The 25,428-nt window shown below is 45.3% G+C and overlaps 1 protein-coding gene across 1 annotated transcript in view; it reads right to left on the reverse strand.

Annotated features, from left to right (window-relative positions):
• Tex26 (testis expressed 26) overlaps positions 1 to 25,428 on the reverse strand; it is a 33,105-nt gene that overhangs the window by 4,510 nt on the left and 3,167 nt on the right. The window contains exons 2-6 of the mRNA XM_051205414.1: positions 18,370 to 18,454; positions 11,861 to 12,026; positions 7,595 to 7,739; positions 4,187 to 4,363; positions 1,796 to 1,957 (exon numbers count right to left, since the gene is read on the reverse strand). Coding sequence (XP_051061371.1) covers positions 1,796 to 1,957; positions 4,187 to 4,363; positions 7,595 to 7,739; positions 11,861 to 12,026; positions 18,370 to 18,454 — 735 coding nt within the window. The remainder of the gene's footprint in view (positions 1 to 1,795; positions 1,958 to 4,186; positions 4,364 to 7,594; positions 7,740 to 11,860; positions 12,027 to 18,369; positions 18,455 to 25,428) is intronic.

Genomic DNA, 25,428 nt, shown 5'->3' on the forward strand with positions numbered 1-25,428 from the left:
CGAAGAATCTCTCCCTCCCCGAACCCCTCCCCCCAACCCCAGCTCATTCCTAGGGAGCAAGGCCAAGCCTCAGATTGCACACATACGAGTGGGAAACCAGATGTCTGGCCTGTGCAATGGCTTCATCTGGTATAGCAGGTCCCTGGTCCCTGGACAGATGTCAACACCTTCTGAAGGAGGCAGAGTTCCTCCTTCTGTGGGTCCATGGGATGTGGCTCTTTGTAAATGCAGAGAGTGGTTTTACACCATTTGCACCGAAACTGGTGAAGGCAGCCTGTGTCTTCAGGGACATGCACAGCAGGTTTCCAGAAGGCTCTCAGTTCCTACTAAAGTGACAGCCTGGCCTTCCAGGCATCTGTTGAGAGGAATAAGACTCCCAGGAGAAAACACACCCCTGCTTGCATAGGAGGCAAAGCAGGTGCTTAGCAGATTTCCCTGATGCCCAACATCCTGGCACTTGTTTCTCGTGTGTGTGTGTGTGTGTGTGTGTGTGTGTGTGTGTGTGTGAGAGTGTGTGTGTTCCAAGGCTAGAGCAATGGCTCAGGGAGTGAAACCACTTACTTTGTAAGCATAACAACCTGAATTTGAATTCCTATTGTCCACATAAAAAAAGCCACCCATGGTTTCAGGTGCCTATAATCCCTGCACCAAGAAGCAGAGATAAATGGCTCCCACAGAACATGATGGTCAGCCGAACCAGCCAAACGACAAGCTCTTGACCAGAGAGGAGGAGCGAATGAGAAATACATGATGCCTGTGGCCTCCTTCCAATTCTGTGTATGCACTCATACAGTAGGGCTTCAGTCTCGTTTCAAGTAGGAAATCTTGGTGGCAGGAGGGAGAGTCAGTTTTAGAGTTAATTCTTTGACAGGGAAATGGTGGAGGCTGAGATAGATGAGGATCAGTGATTAGTGATGGAAGGGTGAGGTGGAGGGGTCCCAATGAAGAGTAAGCAACTGGGAACCATCTGCAGCACACTGATCACAGACAAGGGAGAAGTTGGTGGCTCCACATTTCCCTGTGCACAGAGTTGGGTGTAGGAGGTATCTTTTAGGAATGTGAAAATATTAGAACTTCTTCCCATGTTTCTTTTACTTCCTCCTTGATGCTAGTGTGCTGTCTAGTGGACAAGGCACATGTGTGCCATAGAAATTCACCTTATGTGGATATTCACACCTATACTGGGTTGTGAGCTCTCTCTCTCTCTCTTACACACACACACATACACACACACACACACACACACACACACACATACACACACACCCAAGGCTACAACCAATGGCCTCCATAGGTCTACAGGGAATCTATAGGCACTATTAGGAGGTGTGGCCTTGCTGGAGGAGGTGTGGTCTTGTTGGAGAAAGTGTGTCACTGGGGGAAGACTTTGAGGTTTCAGAAGCTCAAGCCAGGCCCAGCGTATCTTCTGCTGCCTGCGAATCAAGATATAGAACCCTCAGATCCTCCTCCAGCACCATGTCTGCCTGCATGCTACCATGCTTCCTGCCATGATGATAATGGACTATACTTCTGAACTTAAAGCCAGTACCAATTAAATGTTTTCTTTTATAAGAGTATCTGTGGTCATGGTGTCTCTTCACAGCAATGGAACCCTAAGACAGTGGTCTTTGTCATTTTATCTGTTTGCTCTTTCGGGAGTTTTTTGGTTTGTTTTGTTCGTTATCCAATACCAGGGGTTAAAATGGGAACAGTGTATTAGGAACGGGAACAGCATATTAAGAAAGGCATTCACTGTGCTGGCGAATGTATGAAGTGGAAACTTGAGGCCTCTTACCTTTGTAAGAGACACTTTGCAGGTACTTCTGGACTTGGGAGGGACTGAACGAGTCTAAGATCATCAAGAAGTCCAGGCAAGCTTTCCCGTAGTCGCTCTCGTATGTGGTCTGCTTCTTTGTGCGCTCTTGGTTCCGCATGTAGCTGTGTAGCACAGAGGGCACTGCAGCACAGGGACACAGGGACAGCAGCAGGCTGTCAATAAGCCAAAATGCCCCTCCTTGCTTGAATACATCCCTCACACCCAAGCCCAGCCTGGAGCCCACTCAGCATCATTACGGGATGCTACCTAGTTGTACTACCAATGAGCAGGGGCTGTGCCAAGCTGCGGTGGTGATGCTGGGAGCTGGGAGTGGGAGGGATGGGAGACACAGCCATATGAGGCTGAATGTGATCACCATTTTCAGAAAATCAGCTCTTCATGAGTTCTGCCTTTTTCTTTCTTTTTTTAAGGTTTTATTTATTTATTATGTGTATAGTGTTCTCTCTGCGTATATACTTGCACCAGATCTTATTACAGATAGTTGTGAGTCACCATGTGGGTGGGGGGGAATTGAACTCAGGATCTCTGGAAGAGTGGCCAGTGCTCTTAACCTCTGAGCCATCGCTCCAGCCCATTAGTTCTGGTCTTAACACTGTGTGTAATGTTTACCACTTGCTTAATGATAAATGGACTTTGTAAAAATTTCATTTTCCCCCAGGACATCTCAGAGGGGCACATGAAGAGAACCATGCCAGTTATGTAAGAAGCCTTAGGATGAGTACTTTAGAAGTGTGACATTTACAGCAAGCATGTGCTGTCCATTCAGACTAGAAGAAGTCAGAGGGGCAGGCAACTCCCACCACTCATATTTGATATGAATTAATATTAGAATAATGTGGACTCTGAGATTTTTGGAGTTGTAATTTTCAATAATAAAGATATGTTTTAAAAATGATTTTTTTTTTACAAGTGTCCCAACTTCTGTAAAACACAAACAACATAAATACTGTCCTCAGGCTCAGGTGTCCCCATTTGAGGGAACAAATGTGAGGAGCAGGCTGAATCACAGATCTCAGCCTCCCCCAGGAGGAGAACACCAGGGTCTGAGGATGGCCCTAGCTAAGAAAGAACACCGAGGTTTTTCTACCCCATGGTTCTCAGGATTCTTCTACCCTGTGGTTTCCATAGGGAAGTAAATGTCTACTCATTAACCTCCTTGAGAAGAAGCAGAATCAGCAGGAACACAGTTAGGAAGGAATCTCCAGCTGTGAGAAGTTCAGGCATTGGAATATCAGACACTGAGGACTGCACCTTGGAGTGTAGAGCATTGCCCTGGATGTATAAGCTGGGACAGTGTCAGCCCTCATTGTTACCCCCTGAAATTTACACACTAGACTTGGAGTCAGTATTCCCCTCCCATCATGTAGGTCTGGGGTATTGAACTTAGGTCACCAGGCTTGGCTGCAAGCACCTTTACCTGCTGAGCCATCTCACCAACCCATCAGGTTACTTTTTTAATGAGTGGCTTAGAGGTTTTCCAGCAATGGAAATTTTAAAAACATGAAGATCATGAAGAACTCTCACTAGGTCAGGTTGAGAACTAAATCTGAAAATCCTATGAGTGCGTGTCCTAAGAAAAGGCTCAGTGACAAGTCGGAAGTGACTACTTCTAATCTGTCATTGTAGGGCATCTCCCGACTCCAACCACTGCTCCACCCAGGCACAGTGCCGTCAACTTAAGGCATAAGCTGGAAGTTTTCTGAGATTCATAGTCCTCTTGCCCTAAGGCTGGGAACTACAGAACCATGGACATTCTGCGTGGCCATGGTCAAAACTAGCTGCCAGGGCCTTCTGTGACAGGCTTGGAGCAAGGAACTGGTGATGTCAAGCCACAGCAGCAACTGCTGTTTCTAAAAACAAAACAAAACAAACAATAAAACAAAGCCAAAAAGCAACCACTGTGCAAACTTGTTTAGGGCTCAAAGGTGGGACCCAAAGATGGAGGAGTAGTGAGGGACGTCAGTCAGGAGCTAGGCAGAGTGGGCCAGAATAAGAGGTGGGAGATGCCCAATCGTAATGTATGTACAATTTCCAATGGTTCTGCACACTGGATGCCAGAACAGACCAAAAATCTCCGGTGTAGGGGCTGGAGAGACAGCTCAGTGGTTAACAGTGCTGGCTGCTCTTACAGATGACCCTGGTTCAGTTTCCAGCAGCAACACAGTGCCTCACAACCTTCTGTGACTCCAGAGAATCTGATGCCCTCTTCTGGTCTCCCCAGGAACACATGTGCTACTCAGTTAATAATAAAATTTTTCAAAAGTCATAGCCACAGTGTTGGCTTCCATGTGTCAGGCTGAGAGCACCGACAGGTTGTTGTGCACTTGTAATCCCCAAAGACCTACTTACCTAGACCCTGGGAAGCAACAGGCAGGCTTGAGTAGCATCCATATTTGAAACTAAAATCCTGCAATTCAGGAATCTTAGCTGGAATTTTGTAATGGTGCCGAAATTCAGTGTCCAGAGGTCGGGGAAGGAACTCTTTCCAGTCCATGGACATGGGAAACCTTTTCATGGTCTTCTTAGCTGGGGTGTGAAGGGAAGACGATGATTAGCCATTATGAACTGTTTCTGAGTGGCTTGTCACTGAGTTTTGCTTTGGCCAGTAGCTTCCAACTCACAGTTAAAAGTGACTCTTCTAGAGTTTAGAGGTATAGTCTGTGTACTCTGTGAGTACTTCAACCAAGGAACTGCTTCCATTCTCAGACATGGGGAGTATATGCCTGACTGACCACTGTAGTTCTTTTTGTTGTCGTTTGTTTTGTTTTTATTCTTTGCTCTTTTGGGGTCCTGCCACCCAGCTCCCAAACAAATACATGGAGTCTTATTCTTACTTATGAATGCCAGGCCTTAGCTTGGCTTGTTTCTAGCCAGATTTTCTTAGCTTAAATGATCACATCTAGCTTTTGCCTCTGGGCTATTACCTTTCTATACATTTCTTTACTCCTTACTCTGTGGCTTCTGTGTAGCTAGGTGGCCGGCCACTGGAGTCCTCCTCTCCTTCTTTCAATCCTAGATCTCTCTCCGCAGATTTCTCCTCCTATTTATTCTCTCTGCATGTTAGCCCCTCCTGTCCTTTCTCTGGCCTAGCTATTGGCCATTCAGCTCTTTATTAGATCATCAGGTGTTTTTAACAGGCAAAGTAATATAGCTTCGCCGAGTCAAATAAATGCAGCATAAAAGACATCTGTGACTCCAGTGCCAGGGGATCCTAAGCCCTTTTCCAGTCTCCCTAGGCACACATGTGCTATTTAGACACACATGCAGGTAAAACACCCATACACGTTAAAAAAAAAATTCCAGCTCCTACTTCTCGCACACCTTTGCATCATTAAACAAACCTTCCACAGCACAGGCAAATGTAATATATCTTCAACTAATATGCCACAGCAGACCATAGGTAGTTTTTAATGGCTAGACACTCAGCCTGCTGCTGGGAACAGAAACCAGCAGTGACCCTGCTGGGGTCTTCCTAGGTCTTTTCAAGGCAAACCAGAGGGACGGATTTGGTGATCACATCTTTTTTACATGCTGAAGGTCCTAGGTTCAAGCCTCGGTGGAACCGGGATGAAAAAAAAAATGTTACTAGACCAAGTATGAGTCCAGCCTGGTCTCTACAGTTAGTTATAAGCTAGCTGGGGTTACAAGTGAGATCTCGTCTCAAAATCAAAACTAAGTAAGGCTCTGCAGAAAGGTACAATCTAAAAGTAAATACAGAAGACCATTCAAAATCATTAGCAACAGAAATACATGAATTATAACAGCGGGAATTAATTTTGCAGTCTTCACTCACCAACTTCTCCAAGCCTGAAAGTCTCGGGACCAAGACAGGGCTGTGAGGAAGGTGAGGATCCCATAGAGTAAGAGACACAGGAGGGAGTCTTGATGGGAGTTCCCTGCACATGGCACAACTGTGATTGGCTTACTATGAACAGACTAGAAACACACGCCTTTCATAAAAAACACAGATCTGAATGCTCTTCTATGACCCTGATGTCTGTCTACACCAAGCATTGTCCTTCGATCTTCTACCCACCTAGTTCCAAAATAGTGTTTTTCATATATTCTATCATTCAGCAAGTATATCCCAAGCTCTTTCTAGCTACCAAGCCCTCTGCTGGCCATGAGTGAACAAAGGTCTCTGGAGAGGGGTCTTCAACCAAATATGCAAGATTAAAACAACAACACAACTCATGATAAGAAGGGCCGGGAAGACGTTGTTAAGAGTTCTTACTGTTCTTGCAGAAGACCCAAGTTCGTTCCTAGCACCATATCAAATGACTCACAACCACCTATAATGCCAGTTTCTGAGATCCAACATCTCTAGCCCCTAAGGACACCAAGGTCTTCAGCAGATGTAGCCCCTGTATCTGGGACCTATAGCCTCCAGCACCATGAACCAAACTTTGATTTGTAAATTACTCATTGTGCTAGCCAGTCATCATAACTGTGACCCAATCTCTAGTGACAACATTTTGCAGGAGAAAGGATTTATTTGGGGCAGGGTTTCAGAGATTTTGTTTATGGTCAAGCTGGCTCCATTGTTGCTGGGCCTTGGTGGAGAGGACATGGTGGAGACAAGATTCTCACCCCAAAGCAGCCAGGAAACAGAGATAAAGAAAGGTACAGACAAGATCTGCCTTTCCAAGGTTTGTTCCCATTGGCCCTACTTCCTCCAGAGAAGCCCTAAGTTTCAATTATCTCTCAAAATAGTGCCCCCTGCTGGGGACTGAGCCTTCAACACATGAGCTGCACAGATAGGCATATTCAACAATGCCTAGATAGCAGTATTCTACTACAGCAGAAAACATAGACATTCCCCCTTTTAAGAAAAGGAACTCACATAAAAAAATCACTTTATTGTACAAATTTGTAGATAAAATCATCACACAGAGGGATTGATGTAGCAACTCAAATGCTTGCCCAGTCTCAAGACATTTTCTTAGTTCATGGTTTATTCTCTGCAAAGCCAAGTCAAAGAGCCTGCGTACTTGGGACTTGGAAGAAGGTGCGTGGAATGATGGATTGGGAAAAAAGGGAGGCTACCAAAAGACTTCCACACCAGCCTGGAAGACCTCCGTCGCACCCTGTCCAGCCTCATTCGGGAATCCCAGCAGTCCAGTGCTTAACCCTCTATAAACACCCTCTTCAAAACACACCCAGTCACTCATCTAAATGAGCTGCCACTGAAAAGGCATCTCTGGGCACGGCTCTACATGGCCAATTCCTCATCAACCACTGGGACTGGGAAGGAGTGTCTGTTTTTCTTTTTTCCTTTGCCCATCCTGTCTTTCTTCTCTCGTCTTTCCCGCTTCCCTTCCCCTTTCTTTTTTTTCCTTGTTTTGTGTATTGCAACAGGGTCTTGTTACACATATCAAACTTACCTTGAATTCCAAGTCCTCTCTCTCCCTCTTGCTTCCAAAGGTGTCAGTACAGGCACTCACCACGATTCCTGGCTAATGGGAATCTTTTTAGGCCTCTAGACTCCACTGAGATAGATGTGCAGAGCAACACACTATTTATTTGCTTGTTTGCATTGCATGCTAAGGATCAAAATTGCTACCACTGAACCATGCTCCAGCCACTTACCGTTCTTACAAAGTACACCTGTCTATAATTGACTGGCTTTGTTCGTAAAATTTCTCGTGCCACACTAGCTTGGGAGTTCCTGTAAGAGAAAGACTACTTCTGTGTCACTTACCACCACTGTGGCAGTACCCAGACACATGCCCAGGGAAAGGAGGAACACCTGCTTACCTTGAGCCACATCCACGAAATCCCTCTTGGTGTGTGAAACAAACTGATTTGCTATTGCCTCCCGGACCTTTTCCATGGATGGAAGAACTACCGAAGGGAGGGGTTGGGTTGCTTTTCCTTTAGGGAGTGTCCACTGAAAGAAGTCCTGTCAACGAAACATGGTTTTAGTAAGAATCCACAAAGGCTCACTTCATGGAGTTGACAATACACATGAGTGTCTGTGTGTCCTTATTCTTTGGAACCCCTTATAACCAGTGACCACCCTGCAGCTGCCTGTACAGAGGGTGTGATGAAATGGCCTGGCAGTTACAAACTGTAACACAAGTGCTGATGTGGCTACCTTTCTTGCGGTGACAAATACCTGACAAAAGCAACTTGAGGAAGGGTGGATTTATTTAGGCCATGGTTTGAAGGTTGTAATTCATTGTGGTGGAGAATGCAAGGTGGCTAGAAGCTTAGCTTCCTCCCCGCCCCACCCCTTTTTGTTCAGTATAGGACCAGAGCCACCAGGGATGACAACACTCATATTCAGGGCGTGTCCCTCCTCTGTTAAATCTCTCTCCAAACTTCAAGACACACAGAGTGGGATGTCTCTGATGAAATTCCAGAGCCAGTCAAGTTAGCAATGAAGATTCAACCATCACAGATAACCTTTGTGTACTTGCTTGGACCTTTGTCGATGACAACAGAAGAAGACTGTCAGTTTCACATGTCGGGAGCAGAACTTTTGTGTGGACAATATGCATGTTAGTTCTGGTCCTGGTGACACATTTGTAAGGAGCAGAGATAGGGTCTGGTGTCCCTTGGAGAGTTAGGGAAAAGCCTTCCTCCCTATAGAGCCACAGCACAGTGTGGGGGATTTAAGGAGGGAGGCACTCTCTACTTTTCACCTCCAAAGAGATCCCGGGACTATACATGCTCACGTTGACTCTCTGTCTCTCCTCCCATTTTCCTCTCTTGACTACATCTCACAGTTAATCTTCATTGTCAGCTTGGTTGGATTTTAAACCATTAAAGAGATGGAAGCTCAGCTTCCTATGTGCCCATGAGGACAGTTCCAGAGAGAATTACCTGAGGGGTAAGATCCAACCTGAATATGCAGTACCATGCCATGGGCTGGAAGCTATTCCCACTCCTACTATTATGATGCTCTGCTCAAATACAGTCAGGAAACATGGGCTGAATCATGAAAGATTAAGCCAAATAAGTTACCCTTCTTTCCTTAGGTTGTCCCTGCCTGCTGCTTCATGACAGTGACCATGTTTTCCAGCTCCCTCAGAAAATGACACCACCAGCCAGGGATCTCTGGGATCCACCAAACCAGGCCCTAAGCATTGCATCCACACTTACAGCTGACCTGGTGGGGAATGGGTATGGTGGGAAAACTTTGAGGTATTCCCAGCAGGGTCCAAGGCCAGCACATTCCAACAGTTCTCACTTCTGTCTTGAAACTTCAGTTTCTCCCTTCCTGCTAGGTGGTTGCCATCATCCAAAAGAAGCCCTGTGTCCATCTCCCTTTCCCCTCTAGCTGGGAAAGTGCTTTTCAGAATTGCATCACAATTCTGTGAGGCAGTTGTGTGTGCCTGTGCTTTGCAGTACCCCTTCATTCCTCTGTAATTTATCTGTTTCAGAGAACAATTACAAACGTAAAGAATGTGTTGAAGATGCCATGGGCTGTACAGGTTTCCTGTCTGGATTTTGGTGATTGCATACTCATTGTGTCATTTAGCAAGTTGTCTATCCCCAGGACATAGACTGAACACGGGATCCTCAGAATATAGATTATCAGTGATGTTTGGGCTAGACAGAATGAGCCACATGATATATGCTGTTTTTCTCTGTGTAATGGTAGCAGCTGTTGAGACTCAGTGATTAATAGTGTCCACAGTCTGGCGCTAATATTCAATGGTTGAAAGCACAAAGGGCAGTCTGATGCACCAGCTCTCTTTGGCTGAAAGCACATACACTCTTGCTGGCTGGGAACACCCAGGAGTGCCATGAAAACACCCACTAAGGGTCTTTAATGGGGAGCTGAAGAGATGGCCTGGAGAGATGGCTCAGCAGTTAAGAGTACTGGCTGCTCATCCAGAGGACCCAGGTTCAATTCCCAGCACATACATGGCAGCTCACAAACATATGTAACTCCAGTTGCCAGGGATCTAATGCCTTCTTCTGGGTTCCATGGGCACCAGATACACCATGGTGCACAGATGTACATACAGGTAAAATACCTACACACACAAAAAATATTTGGAGTCTTTAGTAGCATAATAGATAAAGTGAGATTTTGTCTGTGTGTGTGTATACAGTTTCAATAAATATAACAAAGTATTATGCATTGCTTTTCATTGTTTAAGATTTATTTAGGCTAGGTAGGGTAGCACACATCTTTAATCCCAGCAACACTCAGCAGGTAAAGGCAGGCAGCCTCTGAGTTCAAGGCCAGCCTGGTCTATAGAATGAGTTCCAGGACAGCCAGGGCTACACAGGACCACACTGCTCGGAGAGGAGATGGAACTAGAGGAGGGAGCTTACTTATTTTTATTTCCTGTGTATGAGTGTTTGCCAATATGTATACATGTACACATCGGGAGCTTCAGAGGCCAGAGAAAGCATCCGGTCTCCTGGAACTGGAATCATTAATGGTTGTGAGCTGTCAGATGGATTCTGGAACTGAGGCTGGGCCCTCTGCAAGAGCATCAAGTGCTCTTAATGGCTGAGCCGACAAAAGCCAAGAGAAGTTGAATGAAATGTGGCACAGTGAATGTCTTTCTGACTTTTAAGTCTACGTCTCCATCTCATCTACCAGCTGGACAGATTTCCAACCAGTGTGTCATCCCGTCTCCTTCTATTCTTTCACCACCACCCAGAATTCTTCCAGCCCAGTCTGCAGCATCAGCATCACACATGCAAGTCAGAAATGTAGACATTGTCTTCCTCTCTTCCCTCTTAGTCATGAGCATCACCCTTTCTACCACCATGTCATCTAAAAGATGCCTCTAGGTGGCTCCAACCCAGCCAGCAGTCTGGGTAATGTGACCCTTCACTACAGAGCCTTTTGTAATGGGAGAAGGTGCCAAGAAAACTCAAGGGGAGGGTCAGTTACCTTTGCCCACTGGGGAAGGGAGGAGGATAGATCTTTGGATTGATTGTTGAAGAAATGGGGGGAGGCTCCCTTTGGACAGGAAATGGAATTCTAAGAAGAAGCAAGAACAATAAAGGGCAGAAAGGATTGAGTGTCCAAAACGTGATCCTAACCACAAGTACTCTTGTGCATATCTGTTCATACAACACTGTGTACAATAACCAAAAGGTTGGACCAGCCCAAAGACAGATCACTGGATAAATAGAAAAAAAAAAAACTATGGCATACACATGCAGTGTTATTCAGCTGTGGAAAGCACTAATGTTGCTATACCACGGGGAACCCCAGAAAGGGGTACTACGTTGAAATCAGACACAAAAATCACAATACATGATTTCTCATATAAAATATCCAGAATAGGTAAAAGTGGATGGAGGAGGGACTGGAGAGAGGGCTTGTGGTTAAAAGCACTTGTTCTTGCAGGGACCTGGGTTTAATTCCCAGCCCACACATGCAGGCTCACAACCATCTGTAACTCCACTTTCCAGGACATCTGATGTCCTCTTGTGACCTCTGCAGGTACCAGGCATGGACATGGCACACATGAAGGCAAAACACGCATAATATAAAATTAAACTTTTTAAAGAGCATATTGGTGGGTACCAGGGTAAACGAACAGGGAATGGAGAGTGATTGTTTAATGGGCATGGTGTACCCTTCAGGGATTAAAAAAAAAGGCTTTATAAGCTAGCCATGGTAGGCAAACAACAACATGAAGGTACTAAACACAGCTGAATTGTTCCCATTATAGTGGCTAAGTTTATATGACATGAAGGGACATGAATACCATTTCAATTGTTTTTTGTTTTGTTTTTGTTTTTTGTTTTTTTTGGGGGGGTTGCTACTGCTGTGGGAGGCCTCACCCTCCCTGAGGAATGAATGGGGGTGGAATGGAGGTGGGGGGTGGGGTGGAAGGGTAGGAGGGAGGGGGAACTGGGATAGGTTGTGAAATAAGATTTTTTTAATTTAAATAAAAATTAATTAAAAAAAGAAATAGGGGAACATGAGACTGTGAAGGCAGTGCAAGAAGGAACATGACTGTGGCCCCTGCAGATAGACAGACTGTCTTTGGAAGGCTCAAGACACTGTTAAATCCAACAGATGAGTAGCTGGTGTCTTACTTGACCGAGATGAGCCTTATGGGTCCTTAGTCCTCTTGAAGTCCCACTTTTTATCATATTTTCTTTAGCATATGTCTTCCAAGAATACTCGTAATTGTAATTTGTCTGGTTCAGAATAGGATCGCTAAGTGAGTAAGTATAGCCTAATCTTCTGATGCTCTTTGGACTACAAAAACAAGAAGCAGAGATTAGAGTAAGGGGCTGTCTTGGTGTCCTTTCCTGTTATGGTGACAAAATCCTCTGACAAAAACCCTGGGGAGGAAGGGTTTCTTCTGCCCCACAAGAGCACAGTCCACATGGCAAGGAGGTCAAGGTGGCAGGGCAGGGCCTTGAAGCAGCCAACCATATACAACCAACAGTCAGAGATCAAACAGCAAGGGATGCTCAGCTCCCTTCCTCCTCAAACACAGTCCAGGGTCACAGCCAGGGATGCTCAGCTCCCTTCCTCCTCAAACACAGTCCAGGGTCACAGCCAGGGATGCTCAGCTCCCTTCCTCCTTAAACACAGTCCATGGTCACAGCCAGGGATGCTCAGCTCCCTTCCTCCTCAAACACAGTCCAGGGTCACAGCCAGGGATGCTCAGTCCCCTTCTTCCACAAACAAAGATCAGGGTCTCAGTTAGGGAATGGTGACACCTACAATGAGCAAACCTTCCCACCTCAATCAGTGCAATTAAAACTATCCCCTTAAGGACATTCCCCTAGACCTGTTTCCCAGGTGATGCTAGGTTTCATCACCATGACAACATCAAAGAGACTAAGTACCACATTCCCTAATGATACGAATGTCAAATTATTGTATGTGTTTTACAGTTTTTTTTTTTTTAAAGATTTGCTGGCTTAAGACTTGCCAGATATTATTTAATTTTCAGATTCCCTTAATAAATCAATTCTCTAAAAGGGAAAGAGATACGAATTGGGATATCGTTACTTTTTAAACAATTCTATTAATTTGTTTTATGTGTATGGGTGTTTTGCCTGTCTGTGTGTGCACATATGGCATCTGAGGAGACCCAACAGAGGGCACCAGATTCCCTAGAACCCGAGTTACAGATAGCTGTGAGCCAACATATGGGTGCTGGGAACTGAAGCCAGGTGCTCTGGAAGAGTAGCCAGTGCTATAACCACGGCACCATCTCTCCAGCCCTGGATATTCTTCTCCAATGTGCAAGTCCCCAGTGAAATGTGTGTTGCCAGTACTATAACTCACAGATCAAAAAGGGGTCACCAAATAATATCATCAAATATTACCACCACATGGCTCCCTCTCCATGTATCACCTCCACATGCTATTGTCATGAGATATTACCACCAGATACTGTGTGCTCCTAGACATTTATGCCAACACTAATAAGTATTATTTTTTGCCAGAATATAAAATAAGAATCAGCTGAATTTAGGTTATGGAATTACAGGAAATGCATGAAAGGGAGAAGAAGGCAGGCATTGGGACAACCCTGATCAGAGAGCTTCCAAGGAAGTCTTCTTGTCACTCAGGCTCCACGATTGCCCAGGGCTCATCTTCAGTGGCAGGTGTTTCTGTAGAGTAAAGGATGGTGCTGGGGCTGGGTACCACAAACTGAGCCAGATGCTGCAGATTCCCATGCAGAGGCAGCCTGACTGAATGACGTCTAGGTCCCTGTCTCCTAACAGCTACAAAACGTCCATCAGGCTTCAGAGGAGGCTTCTAAATGGCTCTCCCCCTCTCATTTTTAAAGATAAGCATATTTGGTTTTCAGCTTTAAAAAAAAATTCCCTGGGAAATGTCATTAGCTGGGGAGGAAGACGAGACTGAGAGCAGGAAGTTGCACAAGCTGCTGCTCACAGCTTTAAATATAACTGAGCTTTTCTGGGCCATCATACTTTTAAGATCACTGCATAAAACTGGTTCATAAGAATCATGTGCTATGTGATGTTTTTCAGGGGTTGTGTTCTCAGCAAGGTGTTTTAATCTTATTTTTAATAGAATCATAGTTTGACATATTCACTATAATGCAGTCTATTCTTGTGTTATAAATCAATGAAGTTGTTTCTGAGAGAGAGAGAGAGAGAGAGAGAGAGAGAGAGAGAGAGAGAGAGAGAGAGAGAGCCTGGTTGCAAACCAGACATCTTTCTGGGATCCCAGGCAAGAGCTGTTTTGCCTGGCTAGCTGACTTTTAAATGTAGTTATTTATTCTCAGAAGTTTAGCATGGTGTTCTATATAATAACATACTTAACTAGGGAATATCACCTATTTCTTTGTTTTAAGACAGGGTCCCATTATGTAGTCCTGGCCAGCCTGGAAACTCACTATGTAGACCAGGCTGGCTCTTGAACTCACATAGATTAAAGGTGTGTGACACCACGTCCAGCCCACATTGTTCTCCCTGATACTCCTCAGTTTATGGAAAACTTACATGTTTTCTTTCTTTATTTTCATTGTTTGAGTATATAGGTAATCATGTAGGAGTTAAATTGTTTTATGCTTCCCTTGTCTACTTTTAATAATCTTCCCTAAAAATGTATTCCATAATTTACTTTTCAATATTCTTCTTAATATTCCTTAAAATATATATTAACATTTATGTGAGTAATAAATGTAGGCAGATTTTATCTTGACAGGAAATAATATAGTTTTGCATCTTTAGCAATAAAAATGATTTTATCAAGTGCACAGAGATGCTGTGAACTGTACAAGCTAAAAATGTATTTAAAGTCTGTGATAGTTGAAAGCCTCTCTAAAAAATTCTACCAGGTTAGAGAACTGTGCTCAGTGGTCAGCGCACTGGCTGCTCCTGTAGAGGACCTGGCTTCAGTTCCCAGCAACAATGTGGCACTTACAACCATATGTAACTCCGGTCCCAGGGGATCCAAAGCCCTCTTTTGGCCTCCTCAAGCATCAGGCATGCACATGGTACACAGACATATACACAGGCAAAACATCCTTACACGTAAAATAAATTTAGAAAAATTTTAAATCTGCCAAACAAATCTGTTGAAATTCCCATTTCTGCTTTCCAAGTCTTGTCTTCAGTTAGATTAACATTTTATGTTACAAATGAGTGGATGAACAATAGGCATAATTTTGTCGCTGTTCAATTCGGTGGAACTGTTTATTTCTCAGACTTTTACAACAGGGACTAACTCGGTAAATGGATGACAGGCCATGTCATTTTCTTTCACTAGAATGGAATGGGTTTCCCACCAAGCCATCAACAGATCAGTCATTTACAGTCTCCTTGTGACTTCTGGCATCTAAATGACACCCTGGCACTGGGTCTCTCTCTTACAATCTGCTCTTTTATAGATGGAGATTTTCCTGGGCTCTTGTGCCTGCACACTAAAAGAAAACAAAAGTGGAAGGAGCCTGGTGCCAGGCGCCCTATCACCCCAAAAGCACAGGGGGCTGCACGCATAAACATTTACTTCATTAACAAGTAGTTCCTCTAAAATGACTTTTAATTTGTCAGTTGTTCACTTCATATATAATATATAAATCACTTCATAAGTAGTATATTTATTATTAACTTCATATATATTGCTTTAAGCAGTCATATGCTTAAAATGACTGTGATAACCCAATAACATTTAAAACTTATTTTCAATTAATATACTCAGTTACAGAAAGTATAATAGGGTGATCAATAAATTGCTTTCACAACCTACACGTCCTTCCACTGGAGAATGGATAATGAAAATGTGGTCCATACACACTAGGGGCTACTATTCAGCTGTAAAGAAAAGTGAAATAAGGAACTTTGCAGGTACATGGGTGCAGCCAGGAAAGATCATATTGGGTGAGGTAACTGATCCCAAGACAAACATTGTCTGTTCTCTCCCCGCCCCCCGTGGTTCCTAACTCCAAATCTTCATATACAAGTGTATGTCTCACTTCTCGTCAGAGAGACATCTGCAACAGACAGAGGCCATTACAGAAAACCACAGCCTATCAAAACGTAAAGAGCAAGTGACTGTGGTGCCCTATCCCAGCTGACGTCTTCACCCTGCACCTGAGGCTCAGGGATAACTGGCAGAGGGCATGGAAAGATTGTGCGAGCCAGAGGAACGGTGAGTTTGCCGTGACTTTGTGTCTCCTCGAAACACCAGTAAAGCTACCATCATGAAGCCTCACCAACATGGCTGCCTAAGCAAGAACTGAACGAGGATGACACCAATAGACATGCTAACATGGAAAAGAAATCTTACAGGACCTCAGCCCTACACAAAGCACCACACAACACACACAAAGCTAAGGGTCACTGAGGATGGGAGAAATAGTCTTGATTACCCATTGCCAAGTGGTCAGCTGTGAAATCAAGTGCATACAAGCAACATTATATGGACTAAGCAGGTCATATTTTATAATCACAAATATATATATATATATATATATAGATAGATAGATAGATACACACACACACACACACACACACACACACACACACACACACACACTGAACTAAGTAGGGGCCATGAATTGAGAGACATCAAGGTGCTACATGGAAAGGGTTGGGGGAGAAAAGGAAGAGGTGAAATAATTATATTTTAATTTGAAAAAGAGAAATAAACATGTCACAATAGGAGCATTTGTGGTTGGAGTAAAGCACCCTTGAGTGGTGAAGAATAGAGAATGGATTTGAGGCTAAACTGAGCCAGCCTGAGCTACATTGTAAGGCTGTTTCAAAAATCAAGGGGGTGGTGAGAGACATGGTTCAGCAGTTAAAAGTGCTTGCTACCCTATTAAAGACCTGGCTTTGGTTCCCAGCACACACATGGTGGCTCACAACTGTCAAACTCCAGTTCCACAGGATCTAATGTCCTCTTCTGGCCTCTGTGAGTACTGCATGAATGTGGTACTTAATTGAAGTTTTTAAATCAAAAATAAATAAATGAACATAAGAGCTGGGGTTGTAGCTCAGGTGTAGATTTTCTTGTTAGCATGTGTATGGCATGAAATAAATTATAAAAAAAAAAGGAGTGAGTTCCAGAACAGACTCCAAATAGAAAAACCCTGTTTAAAAAAAAATCAACAACAAACAAACAAACAAACAAAAGAGGTCATTTTTCAAAAGTCATGTCATATGCAATTGTGGCCAAGGCAATGAACTAGGAAAGGACCCCAATTAATATTAATATGCTAAGGCATTTAAAGTACCCACTGAGGATGATTAAAAGCTTATTTTAAAAATGTTAATATTTAGATTGGGCTGGAAGTACCATCCATTGCAGCTATGAAAACTTAAAAATATGTGAATTTGAAAATCACTGAATACCTCTAGTTTTGGCTTTCATTCCAAATGCTCCATCTTTGGACAACTGTCAGAGCCCAAGGACCTGGCATACTCCTTGGGAGAGGACAGTGGTATCTGTCCCAGCTCAGTGGGACATCCAGCAACTAAGCCCTTAGGAGCCCTTGAGCTGCTGTATTCTACCAAACATTTTATTCACCTACAAATGAAAAGGAGTAACAACTTTGGATTAAGTGCTCGGTCAGTGGCTTGAGAGCTCAGAAGACACTCCTTCTGTCTCTGAACAAGGATCATCATACCCTTTGTACCAGCAGGTAAACTGAGGCACAGGTGGTGTGATGCAGAGATAACAAGGACTGACTGCACAGAAGCTTGCTTATAATCCACCTGATTTCTCAGGATCAACTCTGAAAAGCAAAGATTCTCATTCATGGAATCAGTTTACAGAGTGAGCACATGCCATGGAGAATCTCTCTTCTGGTCTCAAACCCATCAATCATGCAATAAAAGACAGGACCACCCCCTCCCTGCTCATTCACTGTGGTGGTTAGAATGAGAAGTGTCCTCCATAAGTTCGGGTATTTGGACACTCAGTGGCAGTTTGGGGAGGTTATGGACCCTTTAGGTGGTGCATGTTTGCTGGAGGAGAACATTTTGGTGGGTAGGTGGCCTCGTAGCTTAGCCCACTTCCAGACTGCTCTCTCTGCTTTATGGTTGAAGATGAGATCTCTCTGCTTCCTGTTTCAGCTGCCTGCTGTTACACCTTCCAACAATCTGGAACCTTAAGTCTAAACTTCTATCATAGCCACAGAAAAATAACTGATACACTCCACCACCACTGAGCTCAGAAGCTCATTGGGAGAATAGAAGTAGAGGACAGATGTCCGAGCTTCCAGGACATAATGGGTGATGATGGTGATAAGGGGATAAATATCCTTTCATGCACATGTCTGTCCACTCAACAGTCACAGCATTGCCTGCCTGCCTGCTATATTCTATGGGAGGTACTCAAGTCATTTATAATGTCTATTAACACAGGTCTACATCAACCCACAGTGCTCAGCGACATTGGGAAGAACACGTGGGGAATTTTTCTGATTTCCTTATACAAAGTCTGGAAAGGTATGTTCTCAAGATACTGAGAGGACCACAGAGTGGATGGTGGACCCTACTCTACTAGTATCTCCAGATGCTAATTTCTACTTGTTTTTTATTCTAGTTACTAAAAGACAAAGTCAATTTGCATTGGGTCTGTGGACGTGACATGAGCAAATACCTACCGTATTAAATCAGGCACCACTCCTGTTTTAGGTGTGAATGCTGTCTTCATTGTGGTAGCATAGGAATCCCAGTTGGTGTCACCTGCTAAAAGGACACCAGGGTGATTTAAAATGTGGCAAAGCAGAATATCCTGACCACATGTTGTTTCCATGATTAAAATAAGATCATAAAAGAAAAACCTGTATAGTAATTTCATCTTAGGGTCCAATGAACCATAATGGTCAATTTATGGGCTCAGTAGGAAAGGGAAGGTGAATTCACCGTTGGGTTTATGGTGACATTAAAACAGACACATTGCTTTTTCTGAGCCTTCATTGATGCTATTTTTTACCCTATGTGAACAAACATGTGAATGTATGTCGCATGAGATGGTGACTGAAGAGGCCAGAAGAGGGCATCAAATGATTCCGAGCTGCCTGCCTGATATGGAACTGAACTCCAGTCCTCTGCAAGAGCTGTCAGTGCTCATAACCACTGAGTCGGCTGTCCAGCCCCACATGCATGCTATTTTAACAATGCTAAGGCTTTTGTTCCAAAGCACAGAGAAATTTGATTTGAGTTCTACCTTCAACTGGACCCTATTACATTTTAGTGACCAGCTGGCGTCATGTTAGGAAACACATCACACGTTGGCATCCTGGATGCCTCTCCTTGCTCTTTAACTCATGTCCACTGTCACCTTCCTCTATAGTCTTCCTCCCCCGCCCTCCCCAGTCCTACCTATTTTATTCTACATCTGTACGAGGCAGAATAAAAAGAAAATTAAGAGAGAATGGGGATTTTTTTCTGCAGAGAACAGACATGCCTTCCCAAAGGTACCTCAAACAAGGATGGTAAAGACAACAAATGCTTAGGGCCAGAAGTTTACCATATTAGAACCCCACATTCACCCCTAAATCTGTACACACAAAACCACCTTAAACATAAGAAAAAATCTCCCTTACAGTTTCAACCACACTGGGAATTCTTGATGCAAGAAACAAGTAAGCTTGATGCTTGCTTACATATCTTTACTTAATTTTAAATTTAATTTAACTTTTTTCTTTTTGAGACAGGATTTCCCTGTGTAGCTTTGGAGCCTGTCCTGGAACTAGCTCTTATAGATGAAGCTGATCTCAAACTCACAGAGATCTGTCTGCCTCTGCCTCCCAAGTGCTGGGATTAAAGGAGTGCACCATCACCACTCCAATTAAATTTTATTTAAATTTGAAGCTTTGCTTAACTGTTAAACTTTATTGTAAGATACCCCTTGCTATGCTGTAACTTAGAAAGCTGAGGATCATATTAATAACTCACTGTAAAGACAGTGTAGCTGGCTGTTCCCTGGGGAAGCCCATACCCAAACTTGAATATGTCTGATTCTTTCTCTGAGTGTCTCCTTGATGCTTAAGGTCCCTGCTAGAAGTGTCTGTAATAAATACCAACTCTTCTTTGCATTCTTGCTCACTGAAATTCTTTCTGCAATGAAGTCCCTAGGATCCAGCTTGAAGGTGACTCCTTGAGTGCTCTAGGTAGCAGCATGGAGATATGTCTCTACCTCCCCTGGCATGTACCCGCGGACATGTAATCATATTCTGACATACACACATATGTGTAAATATAGACATAATGAGTGTGGTGGTTTGAATCAGAATGCCCCCATAGACCCATCCCATACATGTGAATGCTTAGTCACCAGTTGGTGGTGTTCCAGGATTAGGGGGTGTGGCCTTGTTGGAGAAGGTGTGTCAACAGCAGGTTGACTTAGAGGTTTTAAAAACCCGCACCAGACCACATGTCTTTCTCTACATCATCAGACCAGCCCCCTACATCATCAGACCAGCTCCCTACATCATCAGACAGACCAGCTCCCTACATCATTGGACCAGCCCCCTACATCATCAGACCAGCTCCCTACATCATCAGACCAGCTCCCTACATCATCAGACAGACCAGCTCCCTACATCATCGGACCAGTCCCCGACATCATCAGACCAGCTCCCTACATCATCAGACAGACCAGGCCCCTACATCATCAGATCAGCTCCCTACATCATCAGACCAGCTCCCTACATCATCAGACAGACCAGCTCCCTACATCATTGGACCAGCCCCCTACATCATCAGACCAGCTCCCTACATCATCAGTCCAGCCCCCTACATCATCAGACCAGCTCCCTACTTCATCGGACCAGCCCCCTACAACATCAGACCAGCTCCCTACATCATCAGACAGACCAGCTCCCTACATCATCAGACCAGCCCCCTACAACATCAGACCAGCTCCCTACGTCATCAGACAGACCAGCTCCCTACATCATCAGTCCAGCCCCCTACATCATCAGATCAGCTCCCTACATCATCGGACCAGCCCCCTACATCATCAGACCAGCTCCCTACATCATCAGACAGACCAGCTCCCTACATCATCAGACAGACCAGCTCCCTACATCATCAGACCAGCTCCTTACATCATCAGACCAGCTCCCTACATCATCAGACAGACCAGCTCCCTACATCATCAGACCAGCTCCTTACATCATCAGACCAGCCCCCTACATCATCAGACCACCTCCCTACATCATCAGACAGACCAGCTCCCTACATCATTGGACCAGCCCCCTACATCATCAGACCAGCTCCCTACATCATCAGACAGACCAGGCCCCTACATCATCAGACCAGCAACCTACATCATCAGACCAGCTCCCTACATCATCAGACCAGCCCCCTACATCATCAGATCAGCTCCCTACATCATCAGTCCAGCCCCCTACATCATCAGACCAGCTCCCTACTTCATCAGACCAGCTCCCTACGTCATCAGACAGACCAGCTCCCTACATCATTGGACCAGCCCCCTACATCATCAGACCAGCTCCCTATATCATCAGACAGACCAGCTCCCTACATCATCGGACCAGCCCCCTACGTCATCAGACCAGCTCCCTACTTCATTGGACCAGCCCCCTACATCATCAGACCAGCTCCCTACATCATCAGACAGACCAGCCCCCTACATCATCAGACCAGCCCCCTACATCATCAAACCATCCCTCTACATCATCAGACCAGCTCCCTACATAATCAGTCCAGCTCCCTACATCATCAGACAGACCAGCTCCCTACATCATCAGACCAGCTCCCTACATCATTGGACCAGCCCCCTACATCATCAGACCAGCTCCCTACATCATCAGTCCAGCCCCCTACATCATCAGACCAGCTCCCTACATCATCAGACCAGCTCCCTACATCATCAGACAGACCAGCTCCCTACATCATCAGACCAGCCCCCTACATCATCAGACCAGCTCCCTATATCATCGGACCAGCCCCCTACATCATCAGACCAGCTCCCTACATCATCAGTCCAGCCCCCTACATCATCAGACCAGCTCCCTACTTCATCGGACCAGCCCCCTACATCATCAGTCCAGCTCCATACATCATCAGACAGACCAGCTCCCTACATCATCAGACCAGCCCCCTACAACATCAGACCAGCTCCCTACGTCATCAGACAGACCAGCTCCCTACATCATCAGACCAGCCCCCTACATCATCAGACCAGCTCCCTACGTCATCAGTCCAGCCCCCTACATCATCAGATCAGCTCCCTACATCATCGGACCAGCCCCCTACATCATCAGACCAGCTCCCTACATCATCGGCCCAGCCCCCTACATCATCAGACCAGCTCCCTACATCATCAGTCCAGCCCCCTACATCATCAGTCCAGCTCCATACATCATCAGACAGACCAGCTCCCTACATCATCAGACCAGCCCCCTACATCATCAGACAGACCAGCTCCCTACATCATCAGACCAGCTCCTTACATCATCAGACCAGCCCCCTACATCATCACACCAGCTCCCTGCATCATCAGACCAGCCCCCTACATCATCAGACCAGCTCCCTACTTCATCGGACCAGCCCCCTACATCATCAGTCCAGCTCCATACATCATCAGACAGACCAGCTCCCTACATCATCAGACCAGCCCCCTACAACATCAGACCAGCTCCCTACGTCATCAGACAGACCAGCTCCCTACATCATCAGACCAGCCCCCTACATCATCAGACCAGCTCCCTACGTCATCAGTCCAGCCCCCTACATCATCAGATCAGCTCCCTACATCATCGGACCAGCCCCCTACATCATCAGACCAGCTCCCTACATCATCGGCCCAGCCCCCTACATCATCAGACCAGCTCCCTACATCATCAGTCCAGCCCCCTACATCATCAGTCCAGCTCCATACATCATCAGACAGACCAGCTCCCTACATCATCAGACCAGCCCCCTACATCATCAGACAGACCAGCTCCCTACATCATCAGACCAGCTCCTTACATCATCAGACCAGCCCCCTACATCATCACACCAGCTCCCTGCATCATCAGACCAGCCCCCTACATCATCAGACCAGCTCCCTACATCATCAGACCAGCTCCCTACATCATCAGACCAGCCCCCTACATCATCAGACTAGCTCCCTACATCATCGGACCAGCCCCCTATATCATCAAACCAGCCCCCTACATCATCAGATCAGCTCCCTACATCATCAGACCAGCTCCCTATATCATCAGACCAGCTCCTTACATCACCAGACCAGCCCTCTACATCATCGGACCAGCCCCCTACATCATCAGACCAGCTCCCTACATCATCAGTCCAGCTCCATACATCATCAGTCCAGCTCCCTACATCATCAGTCCAGCTCCCTACATCATCAGACAGACCAGCTCCCTACATCATCAGACCAGCTCCTTACATCACCAGACCAGCCCTCTACATCATCAGTTCAGCTCCCTACATCATCAGACCAGCTCCCTACATCATCAGACAGACCAGCTCCCTACATCATCGGACCAGCCCTCTACATCATCAGTCCAGCTCCCTACATCATCAGTCCAGCTCCCTACATCATCAGTCCAGCTCCCTACATCATCAGTCCAGCTCCATACATCATCAGTCCAGCTCCCTACATCATCAGTCCAGCTCCCTACATCATCAGACAGACCAGCTCCCTACATCATCAGACCAGCTCCTTACATCACCAGACCAGCCCTCTACATCATCAGACCAGCCCCCTACATCATCAGACCAGCTCTCTACATCATCAGGCAGACCAGCTCCCTACAACATCAGATCAGCTCCCTACATCATCAGACAGACCAGCTCCCTACATCATTGGACCAGCCCCCTACATCATCAGGCCAGCTCCCTACATCATCAAACCAGCTCCCTACAAAATCATTCCAGCTCCCTACATCATCAGAGCACCTCCCTACATCATCAGATAAGCTTTCTAAATCAGCAGACCTGCTCCCTACATCATCAGACCAGATCCCTAAATAATAAAGTGCCATAAAATCGATCAAGAATATGCAGCCTCACTTATCTGCAATTTTAATGAAGGGTATTTTAGTCAACCACAATCCAAAACTATCAAAGGAAAAGTTCTAGAAATTAAATTGCAATGTTAAAATTGCATGCCACTTAGGGTTCAGTGATAAAAATCTTGTCTCACCAAGCTCCCTCCAGCTGGAGCTGTGTATTACTGATCATATCCACACTATATACACTGGCTTACCAATTGTAGCTCATTGCCTTTCTTGTGGTTCACAGTGGCTTTATAGGTACGGGCAGTACCAAATAGAATTTCAGAGTATATTGCCTTCAGATGGGTTCCATGTAAAGTCGAAATTCAGTCATCTTCTCCTTTTGCATTTTTGAGTAATTATTTATTGCTTTTTATACTTCATAAGAATATGGATTGGGATTTCTTGTGTGTGTGTGTGTGTGTGTGAGTGTGTGTGTGTGTGTGTCCATTCACGTAAAGGCAAGATTGCTTTAATCAGGCCTAGACATGCCTTGAGAACCCTGCTCCACGTGGTGCCTTCCAGGCAATCACGTAGATGCATATTCCTCTTCAGGTTTTTTCTTCTGCTGAGGACAGCTGAGCACTGGCAGCTAGCAGCTTGGATAGCTGAGTGCCTGGCTCTAGGAGCCTGTAAGGACAGGACCATCAGCCTGACTGCCTTCAGGCCAAGAAGGTCTCCTTCCCATGCCACTTAAGCACAGACAACAGCCCCTGGACACCCATCTGCTTTCTGACATAGCTCTGTTTGGCGTTGAATGCTCTTCTTACTGTAATCCTTTTTGTCAGTTTTGTACACGTGTGCTTTGACCTCCATTGGCAACATTCCTGGAAATGGTGTTATCAGAGCTAACCCTTTACATTATGTGAAAATCCATGATCCATAATGACAGCATCCTCAAAATGTTTCTGGTGAAATCTTTTGTAGTCACTGGTTTATTCTGCTTTCTCAGTGGTTGGTGGTATCCCCAGGCTTTCTCTGTGGTCTTAAACCCATCTCTTGTGGTTCTGCTGCCGTCCTGGTCAGTTCTTCTCTAGCTCTAGCTCTTCAGATTCCCTGCTGTGGGCCAGCACCATGCTCAGCTCTGGGACACAGAGACCCTTGGAGGCCTTGGAAAGTATACATCCCAATGGAGATGGACTGAGTCCCAGCAGCACAGATTCAGCAGCTGCTGACATCTTATGCTCTTCTGGTACCTTGAGGAGGATGCTGTTCTCAGATGTAGGGGAGGGGCAAGGGCAGATCCCAGAGGAATTTTATCCAATGAGGGGCATGTGAGCTGTGGTTTAGTTTGACAAGGGCCTGACAGGGAAACAGGTGTGAAGTAAAAGCATTTCTCAGATGGGAATATGGAGCTAGAGTCTGGAGTGCTGCAAATGACCCATCGATAGTGAAGCTGTTTCCGCAGAGAAACAGTCCAGCTGCTGAGACCTCCTTTAACTGCCTACCTCGTAAAGCCTTACCCTGGTAACCATGGTGACTTACCCAAGGTGTTCATGGTGGTGTTAATAGTGTTAATCAGGGTGTGGTGGCATAGGCCTTGCACCCCAGCCTTCAGGAAGCAGAGGCAGCCTTATCTCTATTGAGCTTGAAACCATGCTGATGTATATAGAGTTCCAGGCTAGCCAGCACTACACATGGAGACCCTGTCTCCATATATATTATTAAATAGTAACTAATTTG

The sequence above is a fragment of the Phodopus roborovskii genome, unplaced genomic scaffold (genome assembly GCF_943737965.1).
Source record: "Phodopus roborovskii unplaced genomic scaffold, PHOROB, whole genome shotgun sequence".
NCBI classification, from domain to species: Eukaryota; Metazoa; Chordata; class Mammalia; order Rodentia; family Cricetidae; genus Phodopus; species Phodopus roborovskii.